The 18,650-nt window shown below is 36.0% G+C and overlaps 1 protein-coding gene across 1 annotated transcript in view; it reads right to left on the bottom strand.

Annotated features, from left to right (window-relative positions):
- hmcn2 (hemicentin 2) overlaps positions 1–18,650 on the bottom strand; it is a 172,742-nt gene that overhangs the window by 136,316 nt on the left and 17,776 nt on the right. Inside the window, exons 5-8 of the mRNA XM_001920466.9 lie at positions 5,234–5,405; positions 4,729–4,835; positions 4,518–4,638; positions 994–1,257 (exon numbers count right to left, since the gene is read on the bottom strand). Of these exons, the coding sequence (XP_001920501.5) occupies positions 994–1,257; positions 4,518–4,638; positions 4,729–4,835; positions 5,234–5,405 (664 nt within the window). The remainder of the gene's footprint in view (positions 1–993; positions 1,258–4,517; positions 4,639–4,728; positions 4,836–5,233; positions 5,406–18,650) is intronic.

Raw genomic sequence — 18,650 nt, 5'->3', positions numbered from 1 at the left:
CAATACACACAAAAGAGTATTTTTTAGCACAGTCATCATGACAACAAAGCTTTCAATCATCACATTAAAGAGTATGATGTCCTTTTAAACTAAGTTTAGTGAATTTTGAAAAGAAATGAATATCCATACAGTGTTGTGAATACACCTTTAAAGCATTCTCCTCTGACCTCTGGGATCAACACGACATTTGCACCCACAGAACTGCCGCTCACTAAATATTTTCTGTTTTTTAGACCATTCTCTGTAAACCCAAGACAAGGCTGTACGTGAAAATCCCAGTAGATCAGCAATTTCTGAAGCACTCTGACCAGCTCGTCTAAAACCAACAACCATGCCACATTCAAAGTCACTTAAATCCTCTTTCTTTCCCATTCTAATGCTCGGTTTGAACTGCAGCAAATCATATTAACCATGTCTACATTCCTTATTGCATTGACTTGCTGCCATGTAATTGGATAATTAGAAATGTGCATTAACAAGCAGCTGAACACCTAATAAAGTGGCCGGTGAGAGTATAAATATTTATATTTAAACCGTTCAAACTGTTAAAAGGTCGCATTTGAATTCCAAAACAGCAATTGAAAAATAATTTAACCAAAGTAAATATAAAACTAAACAAATAAATAAGCAAAACAGCACAAAGCAAAACAAACAAAAAAAAATATTACACAGTGTTAAAATAGTTTAGAGTGTAACAAAACTAAATAAAACCAAAAAAAAAAGAACTAAAAAATATAAGCAAATAATAAAACAAAAATATATAGAGAGAGTCCAAAGCAAATTTTTAAACTTCAAATGCAAATTAAAGACATAAATAAATAAACAAAACTAAAATAAAACAGGGAAATTAAAAGGCTTTTATACAGTGCTCAATTAATTCAAATGGGTTTTAAATGACACCACATCAAAGTATTTAAAGAGTATTCAAAGTCTTCAACATGTAAACGGAGTCAAGTGGACTAATAAAAATGTTAATAAAGAGTTAAAACTCACCTGGGATGATGTTAGTATATGACACACTTGACAGTCTCTGAAAGTTGTATCCGTCGCCATCATTTCCAGACACTCTGAGGAAAAAGCTCTGAGAAGGTGTTCGAAACTCTGGGATGCTCCAGATTCCTCCAGAGCCTCCATCGCCAGGCAGAGGCACAGGGATGGTGCGCAGCGAGCGGCCGCCGAGAGACACTAACTCCATATTGGTAACCAGACCAGGAGGCTTCAGACCTGAACACTTCAGCATCACATGTGCAGGAACACCTGGAGGAAAACGGGATGTGTTAAATCAATAATTCTTAGGAAGCCTAAGTGCTGGACAATCATGATAAATGCAGTCGAAGGACTTAAATTCTGGCACAAAACTAAGTAAATAAATGTGGCAGGAGCAATTTTTAAAAAAAATGTTTTTTTTTATTATTATTATTTAAAATTAAATACATATTCAACCCTGAATACCACTAATCCTGCACCCATCAGTGGAAAAATAGTTAAGTAACCATATAAATAAAAAAAATGCTATCAGGAATTTCATAATTTTATTTTGGCTACTAAAAACATATTTGTAATATTATCATTAAGACATACATTTCTCTTACGCTTACCGTCAGCATATTTGGAGACATCTTTTTAAGCATTTTTATTCTAGAAATTTTCACTAACGATGCACCAAGTTAACGTGCAAAACCATTCCTTGATGTTAGATGGAGCTTAATGAAAATCAGAAATACCCAGGTACACAAGATGGCGTTATGCAACATTACACTTCTGACACATGTTTGTACAGAATAAGAGGTTACCCTCACACCTTTTCCACTTGTATTTATCACGTAAGCTCTTCCTCCACCACTACATCACACAAACACCTGGGGCCTCATGTATCAACGCTGCGTACGCACAAAAACTTTGCGTACGCCAGGTTTCACGCTCAGAATCGCTCACGTTTGGATTTACTAACGATAAACTGAACGTGGGAATGTGCACAGCTCCACGGCAGATTTATGGCTGGCGTACGCACATTTTTTGTGCGTGTCTGTTTTATTTCCATTGGCGACTCCTAGATGCAGTTGTTAAATTGCACTCTATAAAGTGTCTTTGAGCCTTGCAATGGCAGCTGTATGAGACGGGTTCATCTAGCAGGTATATAAGGTTTCCATACCATACAGTTGACCAGCTAAACATTAAAGCGCAATTTGCAGCGGTCGCCTGTTTTCCCAATGTAATCTGAGCTATCTACCGCACGCACATTGCTATAAAGACACTATCTGAAGATGAATTTGCATGCGTGAATCAGAAACAATTCCATTCAATAGATGTGCAAATAAAATATGATGCACAAACTTATTGATTCCTACTTGTCTTTCTCGTGATAAATAGTTGGCAAAATCTGATATGTAGCGGGGGAAAAAAGAAGAAAGAGTTCATCAGATGCTGGATTCGAACCGAGTTCATGCTCGAACGTGTCAAAACATGTTGACATGCGTCTTATGAGCTGCGCCACTGAGACTGTTACAAGTATTGCAGCATTTTACACCTATAAACCACTCTATGTTTTTCTTTTGTTGGTAATTCCGGAGAACAAACTTACAAATAACACCGCTTTTCTCCATTCTACCTCCGAAAGGAGCACCTCCAATTCACATTCTGTTCAAAGTTTCTCTTTTTGCTTGATTTTGCCATTGCTTTTTCGTTGAGTTTTGCCAAAGTATATCATTAGCATATTCATACGGGGGAGGAGGCAGGGAGGGGTTTTGTGCTCGTGCATGTTACGCTTAGTTTCACGTTCATTCAGATGTACAAAAGAATATGCGTGAGATTCGGTGTATGCAGTGTTTCATACATCTGAATTTTTTTCTGCGTACGCACATTTACAGCTTTGTGCGTACGCAAAGTTTTAGTATGATTTCCACGCAAGTCTTCGTACATGAGGCCCCTGGTCTGAGGTTTGCTCGAAAAAGTTACAAGCCATGAAAAAAAATTCAGGTTAAATGAAACTTATCACTGGAGCCTATTTGATCTGCGATTTCTGTGTACTCGTCTAAACCTTTTTGTGCTTGAGCACTAACAAGTTGTGTTTACCTTTAGCAACATATGAACAAAAGCATCAATCTCATTGGTTGACCCATTTTTAACACACACTTTGCATCAAATAAAAAGGCCTGGGGCATTTTATAATGGCGATTTTACATTTGCTGTTTTGCACATTGTTGTATGTGATCACACAGGTATGGTTGCAAGGTGTTTAAAGTTGGGTGCAATGCATATCACAGTAACGCGTTACTGTATTCTAATTACTAGATTGGGGAACGAAGTAATGTAATGAATTGCATTTTAATTTTGTGCAATTTGATTACAGTTATTAAAGTCAATGTAATTGCGTTACTTACATTACAAATATAGTTTTTAGAACAAAAAAATGCTTCTTTTAAATCACGATATCCACTGAAATTTCAGTTATTAAGCATACTCTTAAATTGCTGGAGAACGCAAGCTCACGAGAGTGTTTGCTTCTTCAAGTGGAAATACAGACATTAGGCTACTTTGATTTTATTGAGCGTAAACTAAAATATTTCTGTGAAATTTAGTCTATGTCCAGTCTCTAAAGAACTTTTAACTGCTTTTAACTCGACCAGCAACTTGTTCAAGCACTTGAACAGAAAGCAGTCTACAACAATACTTGTTGCCAAGAAGGATACTGGCACCCAAAAACACAGCCGCCCAACTCAGTCTAAACAGGCTTTTGGATTTTTGTGCACAATTGAGAGTGAAGGTATCTTCTGAACATGAAGAGAAGCATAGCTGCTTTTGAGGTCGTTCACATACTGTATCACGTCTTTTGCACATGCAAGTTTGATATTTGCAATGGAGGCGCACGGCAGGCACACCCAGTTGAAAACCAGGAGTCACATGACAAGAACTGACCAGCTTCATACTTTGTATAAAATATATACATTTCGGTAGACTAATTCATTCAGACAAACGCAGAACAACCACACACTGCAGTGCCTTTTCATACTATGGATGTCAATCGTTACAGGTATTTACAGCTTTTGTATTATTACAGGTTTTATACAGTGTTTTAAAAGTAACTTCAAAGTAAAGTATATAGTAATTTGATTACTTTTTCATATTTTCATTCATTTTCCTTCAGCATTTCAGAGGTCGCCTCAGCGGAATGAACCACTAACTACTCCAGCATATGTTTTACACAGTGCATACCCTTCCAAGCGCAACCCAGGACTGGAAAACACCCATACACTCTCATTCACACACACATACACTCAAACACTATGGAGGCGAAAGTGCTAAACACTGAGCCACCATGCCACCCCTGACTACTTTTTACATGAAGTAATTAGTAATGTAATCAAATTACACATTTCCAGAGGTAGTCTGTAATTTGTAATCTTTTATTTTTTTAAAGTAACTTGGAGGTGTTAAATGTCAAAAATAAGCACATGCAAAAACTGTCCCATTGTGCACATTCCTTAATTCTTGCACCTGTTGTGCTGATGTAGTAATACCTTTAATAGGTCTCTCTCTGGTCCTGGTGAACTCAGATACAGGTATACTAGAGAAACCAGCCCTGAAGTCTAGGTTGCTCACACCAGTTACTCTAAGTGTGTGTCTCCCACTGCAGCCCACCTACACAAAAGAAAAACAACAATCAATGACATTTTTTAGGATCATCTGTAGTGTAAATACTAGACACAAATGTGATTTATTCAAAGAAACCTTTAATGTCCATGGTCCAGGTCGAGGGTTCTTCAGGTTGACCACCCGTGCTGAGTTTGGGATGTTGAGCAGTTCTCTTAGACCCTGCCTCTCTCCAACTGTGCGGCCTATAATTATTCAGATTATCATATTCACATGTTAAGGTATGACGTATGGAACACTGATTTAAGGTCTGTACACCTCAGCACATTTTAATTGAGAAAAAGCAATCCAATCAAATCAAATAAAAGCAAATTATCATTAAAAGATTTGCTGTATTGTATAGACAACAATATTTTAATAATTTATAAAAGATGAATCACTGCCTGATCATATGAGATTAGAAAATGGATATAAACATTACAATCATGAAAATTCAATAGTATGACAACACACTAAGATGCCATGTTAGGTTTATGTTAGCCTTTTAGACTTTTTATACATAAAAAGCAGATTGTAAGGACTTTTGAATTACAAAGCATAGAATTCATGAATAACTGTTCAGTATAAAACAACATTTTGTTACCAAGAGGGTCTCTGAGTTCAATTTGTGGTGCTGGACCACTCAGCGACACGGTGACTTCTTTTAAACTGGGGTCAAAGGGCACCTCCCACTGGGACTCCTGGGCAGTTTCATGGTCAGATGAGAGAAGATGTACCTTCATGGTCTGGATTGTTTCCTCCACCCACTTAAGAACCTAAACTCAATAAACAATCACCAAACTTGTTTCATCATGTTTTTATGGTTCATTCAAAATCATCTTGACTAAGTTTGAACTTTGAACATTTCAAATACTTCATTAATCATTTTACTTTTTTGTTTGATGTAGTTTGAATTGACCAGTTTGAACTCCTAGTATTTTTTATTTACAGTAGTTTCATTTTAAATGTTGGATTTAAAATCCACAGTTTTAACTGGTCAGTTTAAACACTATATCAATACTTTTTTTCTTTCTTTGTGTTCAATTTAGTTACGTTTTACTTTGGACATCACATTTGTTTGTCAAATCACAAGTGCTTTGTTCATTTTTATTTGATGTTTGACATAATGTCAACTCAAACAGAAAGACAGGGTGAGACACCGTCTTAGCTCCTTCCAATGGGTTCTATGCACAGTTATGCCAATGACAAACTTCCGATGGAAGCTTAATTTGACAAAATTTCAATTTCACCAGGTTGTTTTTACAGCATCAATAATGTAATGTAATTAGAGTACATTCGATTAAATGGACTTAGTAATTCATTTAGTTGTTCAAGTGTAAAATGAGATGAAAGACCATTGTAACCAAAAGCGCTGTCAGTAGCAACAGGCTAGTGCAGAAATTCCATTAAAAATACTGGGGTAAAATAAAGTGACAAGAAATATTTTATTCATTCATTCATTTTCTTGTCAGCTTAGTCCCTTTATTAATCTGGGGTTGCCACAGCAGAATGAACCGCCAACCAGCAAGTTTTTACACAGCAGATGCCCTTCCGGCCGTAACCCATCTCTGGGAAACATCCACACACTCATACATTACGGACAATTAAGTCTAACCAATTCACCTGTACCACATGTCTTTGGACAGTGGGGGAAACCGGAATACCCAGAGGAAACCCACGTAAACGCAGTGAGAACATGCAAACTCCACACAGAAATGCCAACTGAGCCGAGGATTGAACCAGCAATCTTCTTGCTGTGAGGCGAACGTGATACCCACTGCGCCACTGCATCGCCACAAGAAATATTTAACAGACTAAATAGACATGGCAGGGGAAAATGGGATTGAATGCAGTGATTCTCGTCTGATCTGAAACCCACTTTATATTGTATATCTAACAGGCAGTGAAGATCGCTGATTTTTAAAGAAATTTTGTAAAAGAAAGACAGTTCATAGGATGCCCTTGGGCTGCCTAGCTGAAATCTAAAATTGTGTGTGCATATAGCTCATTTAAAAAAAACAGCCAATAGAGTTTTTTAACCAATAGAGGTTCAGGAGGAGTCTGATCAGTCGACTTTTGTTCCAGCATCCCTCCACCTCCTCATCTCCTCCTCTGTTTAAACAAAATAGCAGCAGACACCAACACCAAAATCATTTACCATGTTGATGCAGTAGATTAAGCAGGTGAACTTGTGAATGTTCTGTTAACAGCACAACTCTGCCAGTCACGACTGTGTAACTCAAGCGCCTCAGACTTCTTACATCCAGAGTCTATGTTAGCAATACTGAGTCTGACTTGTCATTTCTGATGTGTAATTTAAATGGCTCTGATATTCTGTGGTCTGTGTGGACTCATGAATATGATCCACTCTGTGCAGTGTCTCGCTGGACTGAAGCAGACTGTATATTTGCATGCTGTGGTGGTTCACATGACATTAACATGAAAATCAGACTTCCTTCATCCCAAAGAAAATCATATTTACACTGTCTAGTACAGTCTTAGTGCTATTTTCCAAGTAAAAATGGACAATGTCTGTAACAGATTTAATTTTGACACTCCTAGTTCCCTGTATGCTGACCTTGTATGTGCGTGTGCACTTCATTTTGTGCTTTTTTTTTATTTATTTAGTTTTTGTTAGTTGCATTTAAAGCCCACTTGACATGATTTAACATAAGAAACATTATTTGAGGAAAGGCACATACACTGCAGAAGAACTTTCTCCTAAATATATTTATATACTGCAGGTTTGTAACAACATGAGCACACAACAGCAGAATCTTCATTTTCACCATTTCACATATATTGCATGATCCAGTCTATAAACTAAAGACTCAAGAGGACATGTCTGGTAAAGCTCAGACTAACTCAAGACAGGGTAGCATCCCGGTGACATCATCTCTGTTCCTGCGGACTGTTCATTGTCTCACAGGCAGATCCTTATTAAACAGTGAGGAAATGAGATCAGATCATCTGTCAAAGAGAGAATGTGAACTATTCCTGCACTGACAAGCTATTCATCTCTCAAAGAGCAGCACTAACAGTAAAGGCCTGCTGTTTACCTCACACGAACATGAAGATGATCCCAGTAGTCATCCACATGGAAAAAAAAAACATGTAATGCATTAGTTGTTCTCAAACCATTCCAGCGGAGACACACAGCACTACATTCACACATGGATGATTTATAAGAACGGTTAATGCCATATTCAAAAATAAACATTTTAATATTAACTTGTCACCTTCATGCTCTTCTCAACCTTTTTGACTTTCTTTCACAAAATGAAAAAAAGCAGTCTCAGTGAGGTGAAATGACGTTCTTTTTTCTTGATTGTCTATTTGTGCGTGTCTAAAAGAAAATAACAACTTTTCACACATTTGCTCAAGTCTTGCTTCCAAAGTCAATTGATCTCTTTGATCAGCCACATTAGTTTTCACGCACCTGTTTTATGGTCATTTTGAAATATCACATCAAAATGTTTAATGGTCATGCAGAGATGGGCAATTTTTTTTTGATAATGTGCAAAGCACTTCGAGTGTGAGTTAAATGATAACATTACTTTTCTAAGTAACGAGTAAATGCATTACTTTAAAAATTAAGTGATAATATTTGAGTTACTTTTTAAAAAATGTAACAAGTTTTGTTTAATCAGCTTTTAAAAATTTAATTGCTGAATTAAAATTGAGATGTAAGTATGTGCTCATTATTTTAAATACATGGAGAAAAAGGAATTTTACTTGAAAATGGTTTGTACTTCACTAATAAAACAAAAAGCACAATAGCAGCAAACACATTGCTTTAAATTTTTAATCTGTATATACTGTACGGTATGCAAAGCTTTGGGCTCTCTCTTCTTGTTTTTTAAGGTAAATACATAAAAAACCATGCAAGTTCTGAAAGAGATCAAGCCTCAGACGAGCCTCAAGCCTTCAGAAAAGTCAAGTTTATTTCTAAACTAATTTTGAGAAGATCACATGCTTATGATTGCTTGCAGCCAGTCTTGCATCATTCAATTAATGATTCACCAATCAGATGATTTGAATATAAGTTCAATATAACAGCCATCTTCGTTTTGAAGAATTCCCCCTTCCATCCATACTCCTCCTCCTTTCCTAGATGGGTGGCACGGTGGCCCAGGGGTTAGCACTGTTGCCTCACAGCAAGAACGTCACTGGTTCTAGTCCTTACCAAGCCAGCCGACGTTTCTGTGCAGAGTTCACACGTTCTCCCTGTGCTCAAGTGGGTTTCCCCCGGGTTCCCAGGTTTCTTCCCACCGTCCAAAAACATGCAACTTAAGTTAATTGACTCATTCAAATCGGCACCATAGACATGCTCCTAGTAAGTAGTTATCTCTTTAGAGCAATCACTATGCTGCCGGTTTTCTGCTGGTAACAAAATTGAATGCACTTGGAATTTACTGTTCTGAACACTAAATAAATACTTTGTGTTCAACCTCTTGCAAAGTTGTTTTTTTAATTAATCTGTTAGATCATTCACGTATTCAGAATCTGACTCAAGTTCGATCTTGAAAATTTAAATATAAAACATAAACTCGACGTATATGAACCATATGCTACACTGTAAATAATCTGTTGCTGCCTGAAATTTTTTATGTTGATTCAAATTAACATTACAAGTATTTTCAGCATCATTTTAACTGCTTCAAAAAAGTTTTTAAAATGGTATAATTAAAAAAAAAAAAAAGTTAAAGCCTGATTAACTTGGCCATTTTCCTTTATTTACTAATAATTCTTTCACCTAAGGATACATGACTGCTGTAATACTATTATAGTACACAAAAGAAGACATGAAGTCATACAGATTGGGATTAAATAATGATGATCAGTTCTGTGTACTAATTTTTACCTCATTTATTTTGACCTACTACATGGGTCATATGCACAAAACAGCAGACATGTACAATATATATAATGTTGAGACAGTAATATGAATTTAAGTTCATTATCAAACCAAACAGCTGACTGAATGCACTGCAGTGGCCCTAAATAACTCAATTACATTTAATATCCACTATTAACGTCTATAAGTTGATAATTTGCCATTAGAATTTTATTAAATGCGCATCAATTATACCTCATCATGGAAAATTTGATCGGCAACAAAGGAAATGGAAATGAGAGTGTTTTTACGGCAGCTTATTAGCACAAGGAGAGCAACAACTAACGAAAAACTGTTTCCTCACTTTTTGTATTTTTAGATGTCAGCCATTAACTCCTTTAGCGGCAGCTGTGTGTATTTATTCTGACCTTTTTATATGGAGTACAGACATAATGGCTGCTCTGTGTCCATAACACTGAGCGAAAACATTGCTTCAGTAAACCCGCGAGAATGACGCTTATTTAACACATCTTTATGCATTTAGGAATGAGAGAGAAAATTGGAGCGAGCGTAGTCTTTGATAATTTCATTACTCAGATTCTCCCCTATTTCTTTCACTGTAGATCTCTCTCTCTCTCTGCAGACGGCAGCTGGTTCCTTTCGGAGTTTACAACTGGAAACAGCTGTAATGAGTGCCACATGTGCAGCTATCCCCCACAGAGCAGCAAAAAGTCCAGCAATAACCTACATCTGCCTAAAACTAGTGTCTGTTTCAGTGGACGCCCCATGGGAGACAAGAAGATTAGCCTTGTGATAGATAATCGACAAAAAGGCCACTGCTGAGCGATATATAGTCAACTATATTCAGCCTGTGTGGGTCTCAAATGTTGGAAAGGCACCCCAAAAGGGAACATCAAAGTCAAAATACTCTTGAAAGCACATCCAGCGTGACAATCCTTAATGGGAGGCAATAGAATGGTTTCCTCTGGAAGTTGAACTGTCATGTTTCAAAGATTAGTTGTGGAGGAGGGTTGGTCGGGAAGCAGAGATGTGAAGAGGATATGGAGGTCAGCTGAGGATGAGTCAAATTCCAACTTAGCACCCACACTGCTTGCATAACTGATGGTTTAGCCTAAATGGAGAGTTATTTTACTACTAAGTTATATGCTACTTCAGTGAAGTTGCAGTAACTTCAGACAGGAATTTTGACTTATTCAAATAAACAGAGAACAAATGTCGAATATATCCCAGGACTCTAGAGGTTATGCAGCACCATTGATGCAATCCATGACCTGTGAAGAAATGATGTCAAGGTATACATAATCCTGGACCAGGCCATATCCTGAGCTGATGATGTGGCAGTCATGGAGGAGCGGAGTGCATGAGACTAATTCTTGAAAGACCACAGTGACAGTTGAGTCTCCGCATTGATCCCGTGGGCCAGCCTGACCTACTCACACCTGCAGCTTCTCAATGATAGATGTCCAGTGTTCTCCAGCCTCCGGCACCTTGACTGCAGCTCCGAGGAGAAATGGTCATGCTGAGCCTGCTTTCATTCAAGTTTTTTTTTTTCTTCACTTTCATCAATTGGTGAAGTTTGTTCCTTGCCACTGTCTCCACTGGCTTGCTTGGTTTGGGACTTGTGGAGTTGCACATTGATGGATTTGCTCTTTAGTGTTTGGACTTTCAGCAGTGAAATTTAAACCACACTGAGCTGTACTAAACTTAACTTCAACTTTGAAATCTAGACTGACACATTTTCAGTTTACTAGAACTTCTATGTTAAGCTACTTTGGCACAATCTACATTGTAAAAGCGCTATAGAAATAATCATGAATTGAATAATTCAATCAAAATTAGAGCTTACGAATCAGAATTGCATTAAATCATGACATCTAAACTAATAGCAATTTCAATTTCATGCAGGCTTTGCATTTTAAACTTGAATCACTTAAACCTGAACACAGAATTAAACAATATTTATTTTGATTTCCTATTTAACACTAGAACTACTGAGGCAGTTTTTCCCCAGGCCTTTGAATATGCGTGTTGTTGTTACCTATCAACTTTCTGCTAACAAAAACATAATATTGTAATTGCAAGAACATAACTGTACTTAAGACATGTCTTGCAAAGCAATATTTTTTACTGCAGTGACAAAACCTTCCAGTCCTTGCTGGACAAAGTGAAGAATGCACCTTTGTCAGCAGTCTAGAAACTTTTACACAATTAGGCTACACTCAAAAAAAAAAAAAGGTTTGCTCGTTCAAACAACTCAATATAAAATAAGCCGAAACAACACAATTCTTGAGATTTCATTGGCACAAGCTAATTTTTTATGTTCAATTCACATAAACTTGTTAAAAGTGTTAAGTTAATCAACTTGTGTTGGGACAACATGAATAATTTCTGTGAAACCCTGCATTTTTTACAGTATATATTACAAAAAAGACTGTATTGTTAGGGCAATGACTTCATAAAAATATGACAACAGACATTCAAAGCTTACTTTTTAATTCTCAATAGAAGCTTTAAATGTAAACATGATGCGAAAATATGAAGTCTTAAGTGAACAGTCAGATTGACTGCTATTGCCATTCACGTGTTTATAGATTTCTGGGAGTTCCAGTTAGGAAACTGAATTGTGACTTGATTCATCAAGCTCTGAAAAGATTAATTTTAAAAAAAGTGTTATAAAGGTAGGTGTATCTGACATATAAACACTGTGTTAAGTGGTGTTGAACCACTTTTATTGTGCTACAATATGGGTAATAAACTATTGTAAAGGTCAGGGCCTGGCTGCATGAAAGCCATTAAATCATTTGACTCTGGGGTATTCCTGAGGGGGGAAATCCCTGAGGCAAGGGATTTTATTAAGAGCATTGAAACAAACATCGTAACTCTTCTCACCTAGCATTTCTACAAAGCATTTAACTTTAGTTTCTGGCAACACATGGGAATGAGTGCTGCAGTTACTATACTGCATCACACAGTAAATCAAATGTATTTGTTTTAATAAATGAACAGTAAAACTAAAAAAATACCCTCCAAAGTTGCTATTATCTTCAAAGTTCCCAATCATTTGCAGAAAAAGTATTGCATTTGCCTTAGAACTAGTTAGTTATTGCTTTACTAATAGGGGTGTAATGGTACACAGAAGTCACACCTTACCTCTGTTTTGGGGTAACAGTAGGATATGGGTTCAGTATGCAGTGCTTGGTGTTTTCTGTTATTTTATTTTGAACAAGCATACAGTAAGTGTTTTGAAACTTTCTGAAAAGCTGCTTGTGATACAAAAGTACAAAACAAGTAAAGATTTAAAAAGTTTTACTTATATTCCAACTTCTAAAAAATTAGGAGACTCTGTGTTAAACTTAAGGTATGCTAAATCTCAATCATCTTTTAAAACAACAATAAACATTAATTGTGCAATAAATTTAAGATTCAATAAGCTTCAAAACAAGTTTTCACACTGTCTTTCACTTCACATGTAAGCATTCAGTTATGACACCATAAAAAATAAAAAAAAATGTCAAGATTTACATGCAGCGCTGTGAGCCAATCAAAAGAACTTAGGGCAGACCAAGCATTGTGAGCTTTTATTTATAGTACAAAGTATATACAGGAATCAGAAAGTGAAATTCAAGACATTTTTAGAACTCTTTTCACAAATTTTAAGATGTTATAACCACTGGCAATATTTTAACTTACAGTACATTTACTAATCGTTAATGTAACAAATGAATCCAAAACTAAAACATAATTTATATATTGAATAAAAGTCTATCAAATCTAGCTAGCTAATTCAGCAGGTTGGTGCCTATAGAACTGCAGAAATTATAGTGTTGCCTTGGTTACTGCAGTAAACACAGTAGCATGATGTCAAATCTAATAGGATTTCACTGATTTCATAAACTACACAACATTCACAGATTTAATTCAAGCTATTTAGCATACAACCATACATTGCATAATTAAAAATGATATCGAATTTAATAACTTGAAAAAATAGCATTTATGACTACCTTTTAAGGGCCTTAAATTTCTATACATCTATACATCACCTTTAATTCTTTTTAAGACACCACGGACACCCTGTTGTAGCACGTTGCCATAACAGCTGTTTTATTTGGAGGCAACACAGTGGAGTAGGCAATTTTTTTTTTTTAAACCATTCTTGAGTGCATAATCTTTTGTTTTCAGATGCAAGGACGTGTTCTGTGTGAATGACCTCTAATGGCTCATTTCCATTGACTGGTACAAAACGGTACGGTTCGGATTGGTACAGGTCACCTTTATCAGGCTTGCGTTTCTACTACCAAGGGTCCCCTTTTGGTGGGCGTGGTGTATGACAGAAAGTTTCAGTCGACGTAATTTTCGCTTGAGAAAATGTCTGCAGTAAAGCTGTTCGGGTTATTCACAAATCATATGAAAAGCACTTCTCACAAAACAGATGCTTAAAAACATAATAACTTGTGTATAAATGTTTATTACTGACTTTTCTATGAACAGGATTTGATTATAACTGCAGATCAATGGCAGTGTGAAATAGTGCAAATAGACGCGCGGCGAGCACAAGCAAGAAAGCGAAACCGCTCGTGCTTCAGACTGGCTCATAAAAAACTACGGGGCACAGGGTAAATCTGCTCTTCTTTTTGGCATTGTGGACGACGACGACATGGTTTGTTTGAGCCCTAGTCCACCATGGCTCGTTATTATATATTTACGCTGTAAAAGATTTCTCAGCTGTGTATTTTAAACATGGCGGCTCTTTTGTTTTCTTTTTTTTTATTGTGTTTTAACAATACAAACATATTAATCATAGCAATGGATAACATCAAGGACAATAGTATATAAGTAAAATTAATATTAAAATAAAAAAAATAAAAATAAAAAACAAGGGAAAAAAAGAGTACAGAGGCAAATGATTAAATTAAACAATATTTACAAAGTCCTTATAAAATATCACAGTTTGAACACTTTTTTTTGCTGTAAACATTTTGTAAAGTAGTAATTAAACAATTTAATTCACAAAAAAAAATTCTGCAATTTAGGTAATGATGAAGAAAATTTACATTTGTTTTACATAATATTTACCCAATGAAATAAATAAATTGCATATAAATTCTATGTTATGTTTGTCATGAGAAAAGTAACAAATTATATCACACATGGAAAAATCAATGTTAAACTTACATTTTGATGAAAAATAGATGGATAAATCAGACCAAAACATAAAAATGTGGGTATTTGTCAAAAAGATGATTAATTGATTCGATGCTTGAGTTACAGAAGACACAATTAGAGTTAGGATTACCAAATTTAGAAACAATCTAATTTGTGGGGTAGATATTGTGTAACACATTTAAATGTAATTCTTTAACTTTGTTGGGAACACACAATTTGTAATGTAAGTTTTTTGTAATTAGTTGTTTTTTCCAATTAATTTTATCTATTAAAGAATTCCAAAGAAATTTTCCCCTTGGAGTAATTCTTTTCTTTGACTGAAACACGTTTCTTATATTTTTGGCTCTTTTGTTTTCATTCTGGCTTGTTGCATAAGCGAATGACGAATCTCTGTAAACCAATAGCGTCCAGCTGCACGTATAACTCCGCCTTCTCGTACCCTTTCTCGAGTTTGGTAACCTTTCGAAAGGGTGCAAAAAAAGTGGTATGGTACGGTTTGGTTCGCTACGCCTTTAGACAGTGGAAACGGCCATAAAAGTGAACCAAACCGAACCGTACCGTACCACTCAGTGTAAACGGGCCATAAGTTGCACCACTGTGATCTTTTTCTCCAGTTACTGGCACATCTGGACTGACTCTATTTATCATTAGAGTACATGAACCAAACTGTGATGCCTGCACCATGATGGTTCTGGATGAATACATTTATTATATATGATTTTTTCTATATTCTGTATTTAAGTTGACATAAGGGAGCTGTTTTGGTTTCTTAAGAGCATTAAAGGTCCTCTTGAAGTGCTTTGAAATGTGCATTTTTTATTCAGTGTTTGAAACATGAAGACAGAGCAGAACATAGAGTAGCCCCTCCCCTTTTTGAAAACAGCCAATAGCATTTTCTTTTTATCATAGCTCTGCTAGTTGAAGTGGTTGAGCTCAAATGCATCAAATGAAAAGCAAATGAGAAGAGTCTTAAAGAGGGCAGGACATGTCAGATACTACAGAACATTTAATTGGTCAAAAGATTTTATGAAGAATAAAAAAGTATTAGGTGATGTCAAAAAGAAATCATTGACCCATTTAGGCAGAAGTGACAATCTGCAGGTTTTGAATGTTGGTGCAGCACACTAGCTTATAGATATCCTTAAGACTAGCATTCCATCATTTTCCTTCGGCTTAGTCCCTAATTTATTTGGGGTCGCCACAGTGGAATGAAACACCAACTATTCCGGCATATGTTTTACGCAGCAGACCCAGCACAACCCAGTACTAGACCCAGTGCTAAAAAACACCCATATACTCTTGCATTCACACACACACACCCATACACTATGGCCAACTTAGTTCATCCAATTCACCTATAGCGCCTATATTTGGACTGTGGGGGAAACCGGAGCACCTAGGGGAAACCCACGCAAAAACAGGGAGAAAATGCAAACCCCACACAGAAGCAGCAACTTTTCTAGCTGGGACTTGAACCTGCGACCTTCTTGCTAGGAGGTGACAGTGCTAATCACTGATTAGTAAATAACTAAAAAGATTTATTAGCTTTAGGGCTCAGGTAATTAAAGAAAACCTCATCCCTACATTCTATAACTGACTTTCATTATTCGATCTATATTTCCCTGTGTTTAGTTAAACTAGTAAAGTATATCTCATACTAATTAAAATTATGAACAATTTCTGCAAACAGACTAAAAATGACAGAATTATAGCTTTTGGGTTGACTGCTATACTGGAAAGATACTACACTGTACTGACCTACCAAAGACACATTCACACAAAAACAGTACTTTGAATTTATTGTAACTCGCTTTGCATGAAAGCATTGCTCTAATGCATCACTGGAAGATCCAAGAATTTGAAGTCATTAAAGTGATTCTGTTTTACATTTTTGTTAATTACTTGTTATTTTTGTTAATTATTTTTGTTATTTTATGTGGTGTATTATGTGAAGAGTCAAGAGTAAAGAGTTTTTTTTTTTGTTTTTTTTTTTAAATAAAGTATATGATAAACTGTGGGATGCGATTCTGAACTGTCTTAAAATGAATCATCAGTACTTAAAGTCTTACTTCCTGCATGAATCTACATAAGTTTATAAAAGTTTATACTTCAATAATGTCTTCACTGGCTGCCCGATATCAGCCAGGCCTTCTGACTATTAAACACTGTATTGTGGTTGAGGCCTGTAACAGTTTTGTTTGTTAAGTCAATATTAAAGGAAATCCTTTATGCATTTCTAAAACCTGAGAACTCAGACACACATAGTAACAGCACAACCAACTTCATTGTCAGTGATTAGCAAGCCTCCGGCGCTGAGATTCAGTTATGGTAATGAGTGTTTTGTTTCCGCATTATGCATTATAAATACACCAATGGAAAAAGACTAATTCATCTGACCAGTCAGGTCAGAGTAGACTTTCTGAAAGGAATGGTTTAGAGAGGACCACATCTTCCCTCATTCGAATGGTTTTCATTTGATATATTCACTGGAGAATGTCTAACATCTGCTTGTCTTTTCCGGTGACACCAAAGCAAGGGGTTAATATGTTTGTCTTTTTCTCAAAGGTGGCCCACAAAGGCTCTTTATACACAGACTAGACTTTAGTGACAAAAACAGAGCAAGAGATCCAGACTAAACTGGATCTAGTTACACTTGCTCACTTTTGCTGTTAGATCTATTTGACAAACACATGCACTGGTTTAAGTGGTACTGAACCACTTTAACTGTAAATGTGTTAAAATATTGGATCGTTAACTGGTGTAAAGTTCAGAATATTAATGAATTTTTAATCCCTACATTTGTTCCACTAACTAATATAGGATATTCCTTTGTTTTGTATAAGGAGGTAGAAGATTTCCCTGCAACCCTATAAAACAAAACAATTACATTCAGGTTGTGGTGAAAAAAATTCCTAAAATTGATTAAGAGATTTGCAAAATTCATCACAGTTATTGCTTGAAGCAATTCTGCAAACTTACTTTTGAACAGAACATGGAGCTCAATGATATGACAGCCATAAACGGCTTGCATCAAATTCTTTACAAATACTACTTGAACTTAAAATAATTAATAATAAAGTTGGGAAAAGGCTAACCAAAATACAAGTGTTTATAGTGAGCTGTGTTTATATTAATTTCATAAAAATGCATATTACAGTGTGTATGTATTATGTAAAAATGAAAAGAAAATGTCAGAAAATAACAGAAAAAAATCACTAACTGTTAAAAAAAGTGATTTCTTGACTTCACTTTTTGATTTAAAAAAAAAGGAAAAAATCATTCACATTCCTTTGGTTATTTCCTGCTTTATCAGAGGTCCCCACAGCGAAATAAACCACCAAAACTGAGAACACAGCGGAAACCCACGCAGAAACATTGAGAACATGCAAACTCCACACATAAATACCTTTTGGTCCAGCCGGGAATTAAACCAGCAACCTTCTTGCTGTAAGCAGGCACAGGCCAGAATAAGAATCTAATGGTATGATAACCTTTGATAAAAAATCACAGTTTCACAGTATTATGATTACTGCTCTAAAATATATTCTTTTTAAATGTCAAGAAGTTTTTTTTCCGCTTTGAACACAATGACTGCATCTGAAATCACAGACTTACATACGATATTGGAATGCTAAAAACAGAACGCAAGCCGAGTAGTATGTCTGAATTCATAGAATTAAAAAAAAAATAGCATGTGAGAAGTACGCGGATGACCTACTACTTCTGGTGCATAAGTATAGCATAGGATAAGAGCATAGTGAATAGTGTGTCTTTTGGGACGAAGCTATAGAATTCGAAATGCAGTATGTGAGAAGTACCCAGATGACCTACTACTTCTGGCAAGATGCTGAAGTGCGCATCGGATGGATGCTACGCTATCCCATGATACACCGCGAGAGAACTCATGAATGAGAGCGAAGCGAGTATGTCACATGATAATGACAAAATAGCATCCGTAGTATGTCCGAGCTCCATTAATACTACTTACATTTATACT

This window comes from Danio rerio, chromosome 8 (genome assembly GCF_049306965.1).
Source record: "Danio rerio strain Tuebingen ecotype United States chromosome 8, GRCz12tu, whole genome shotgun sequence".
In the NCBI taxonomy this organism is placed as follows: Eukaryota; Metazoa; Chordata; class Actinopteri; order Cypriniformes; family Danionidae; genus Danio; species Danio rerio.
This window is presented reverse-complemented; position numbering and strand designations above follow the sequence as displayed.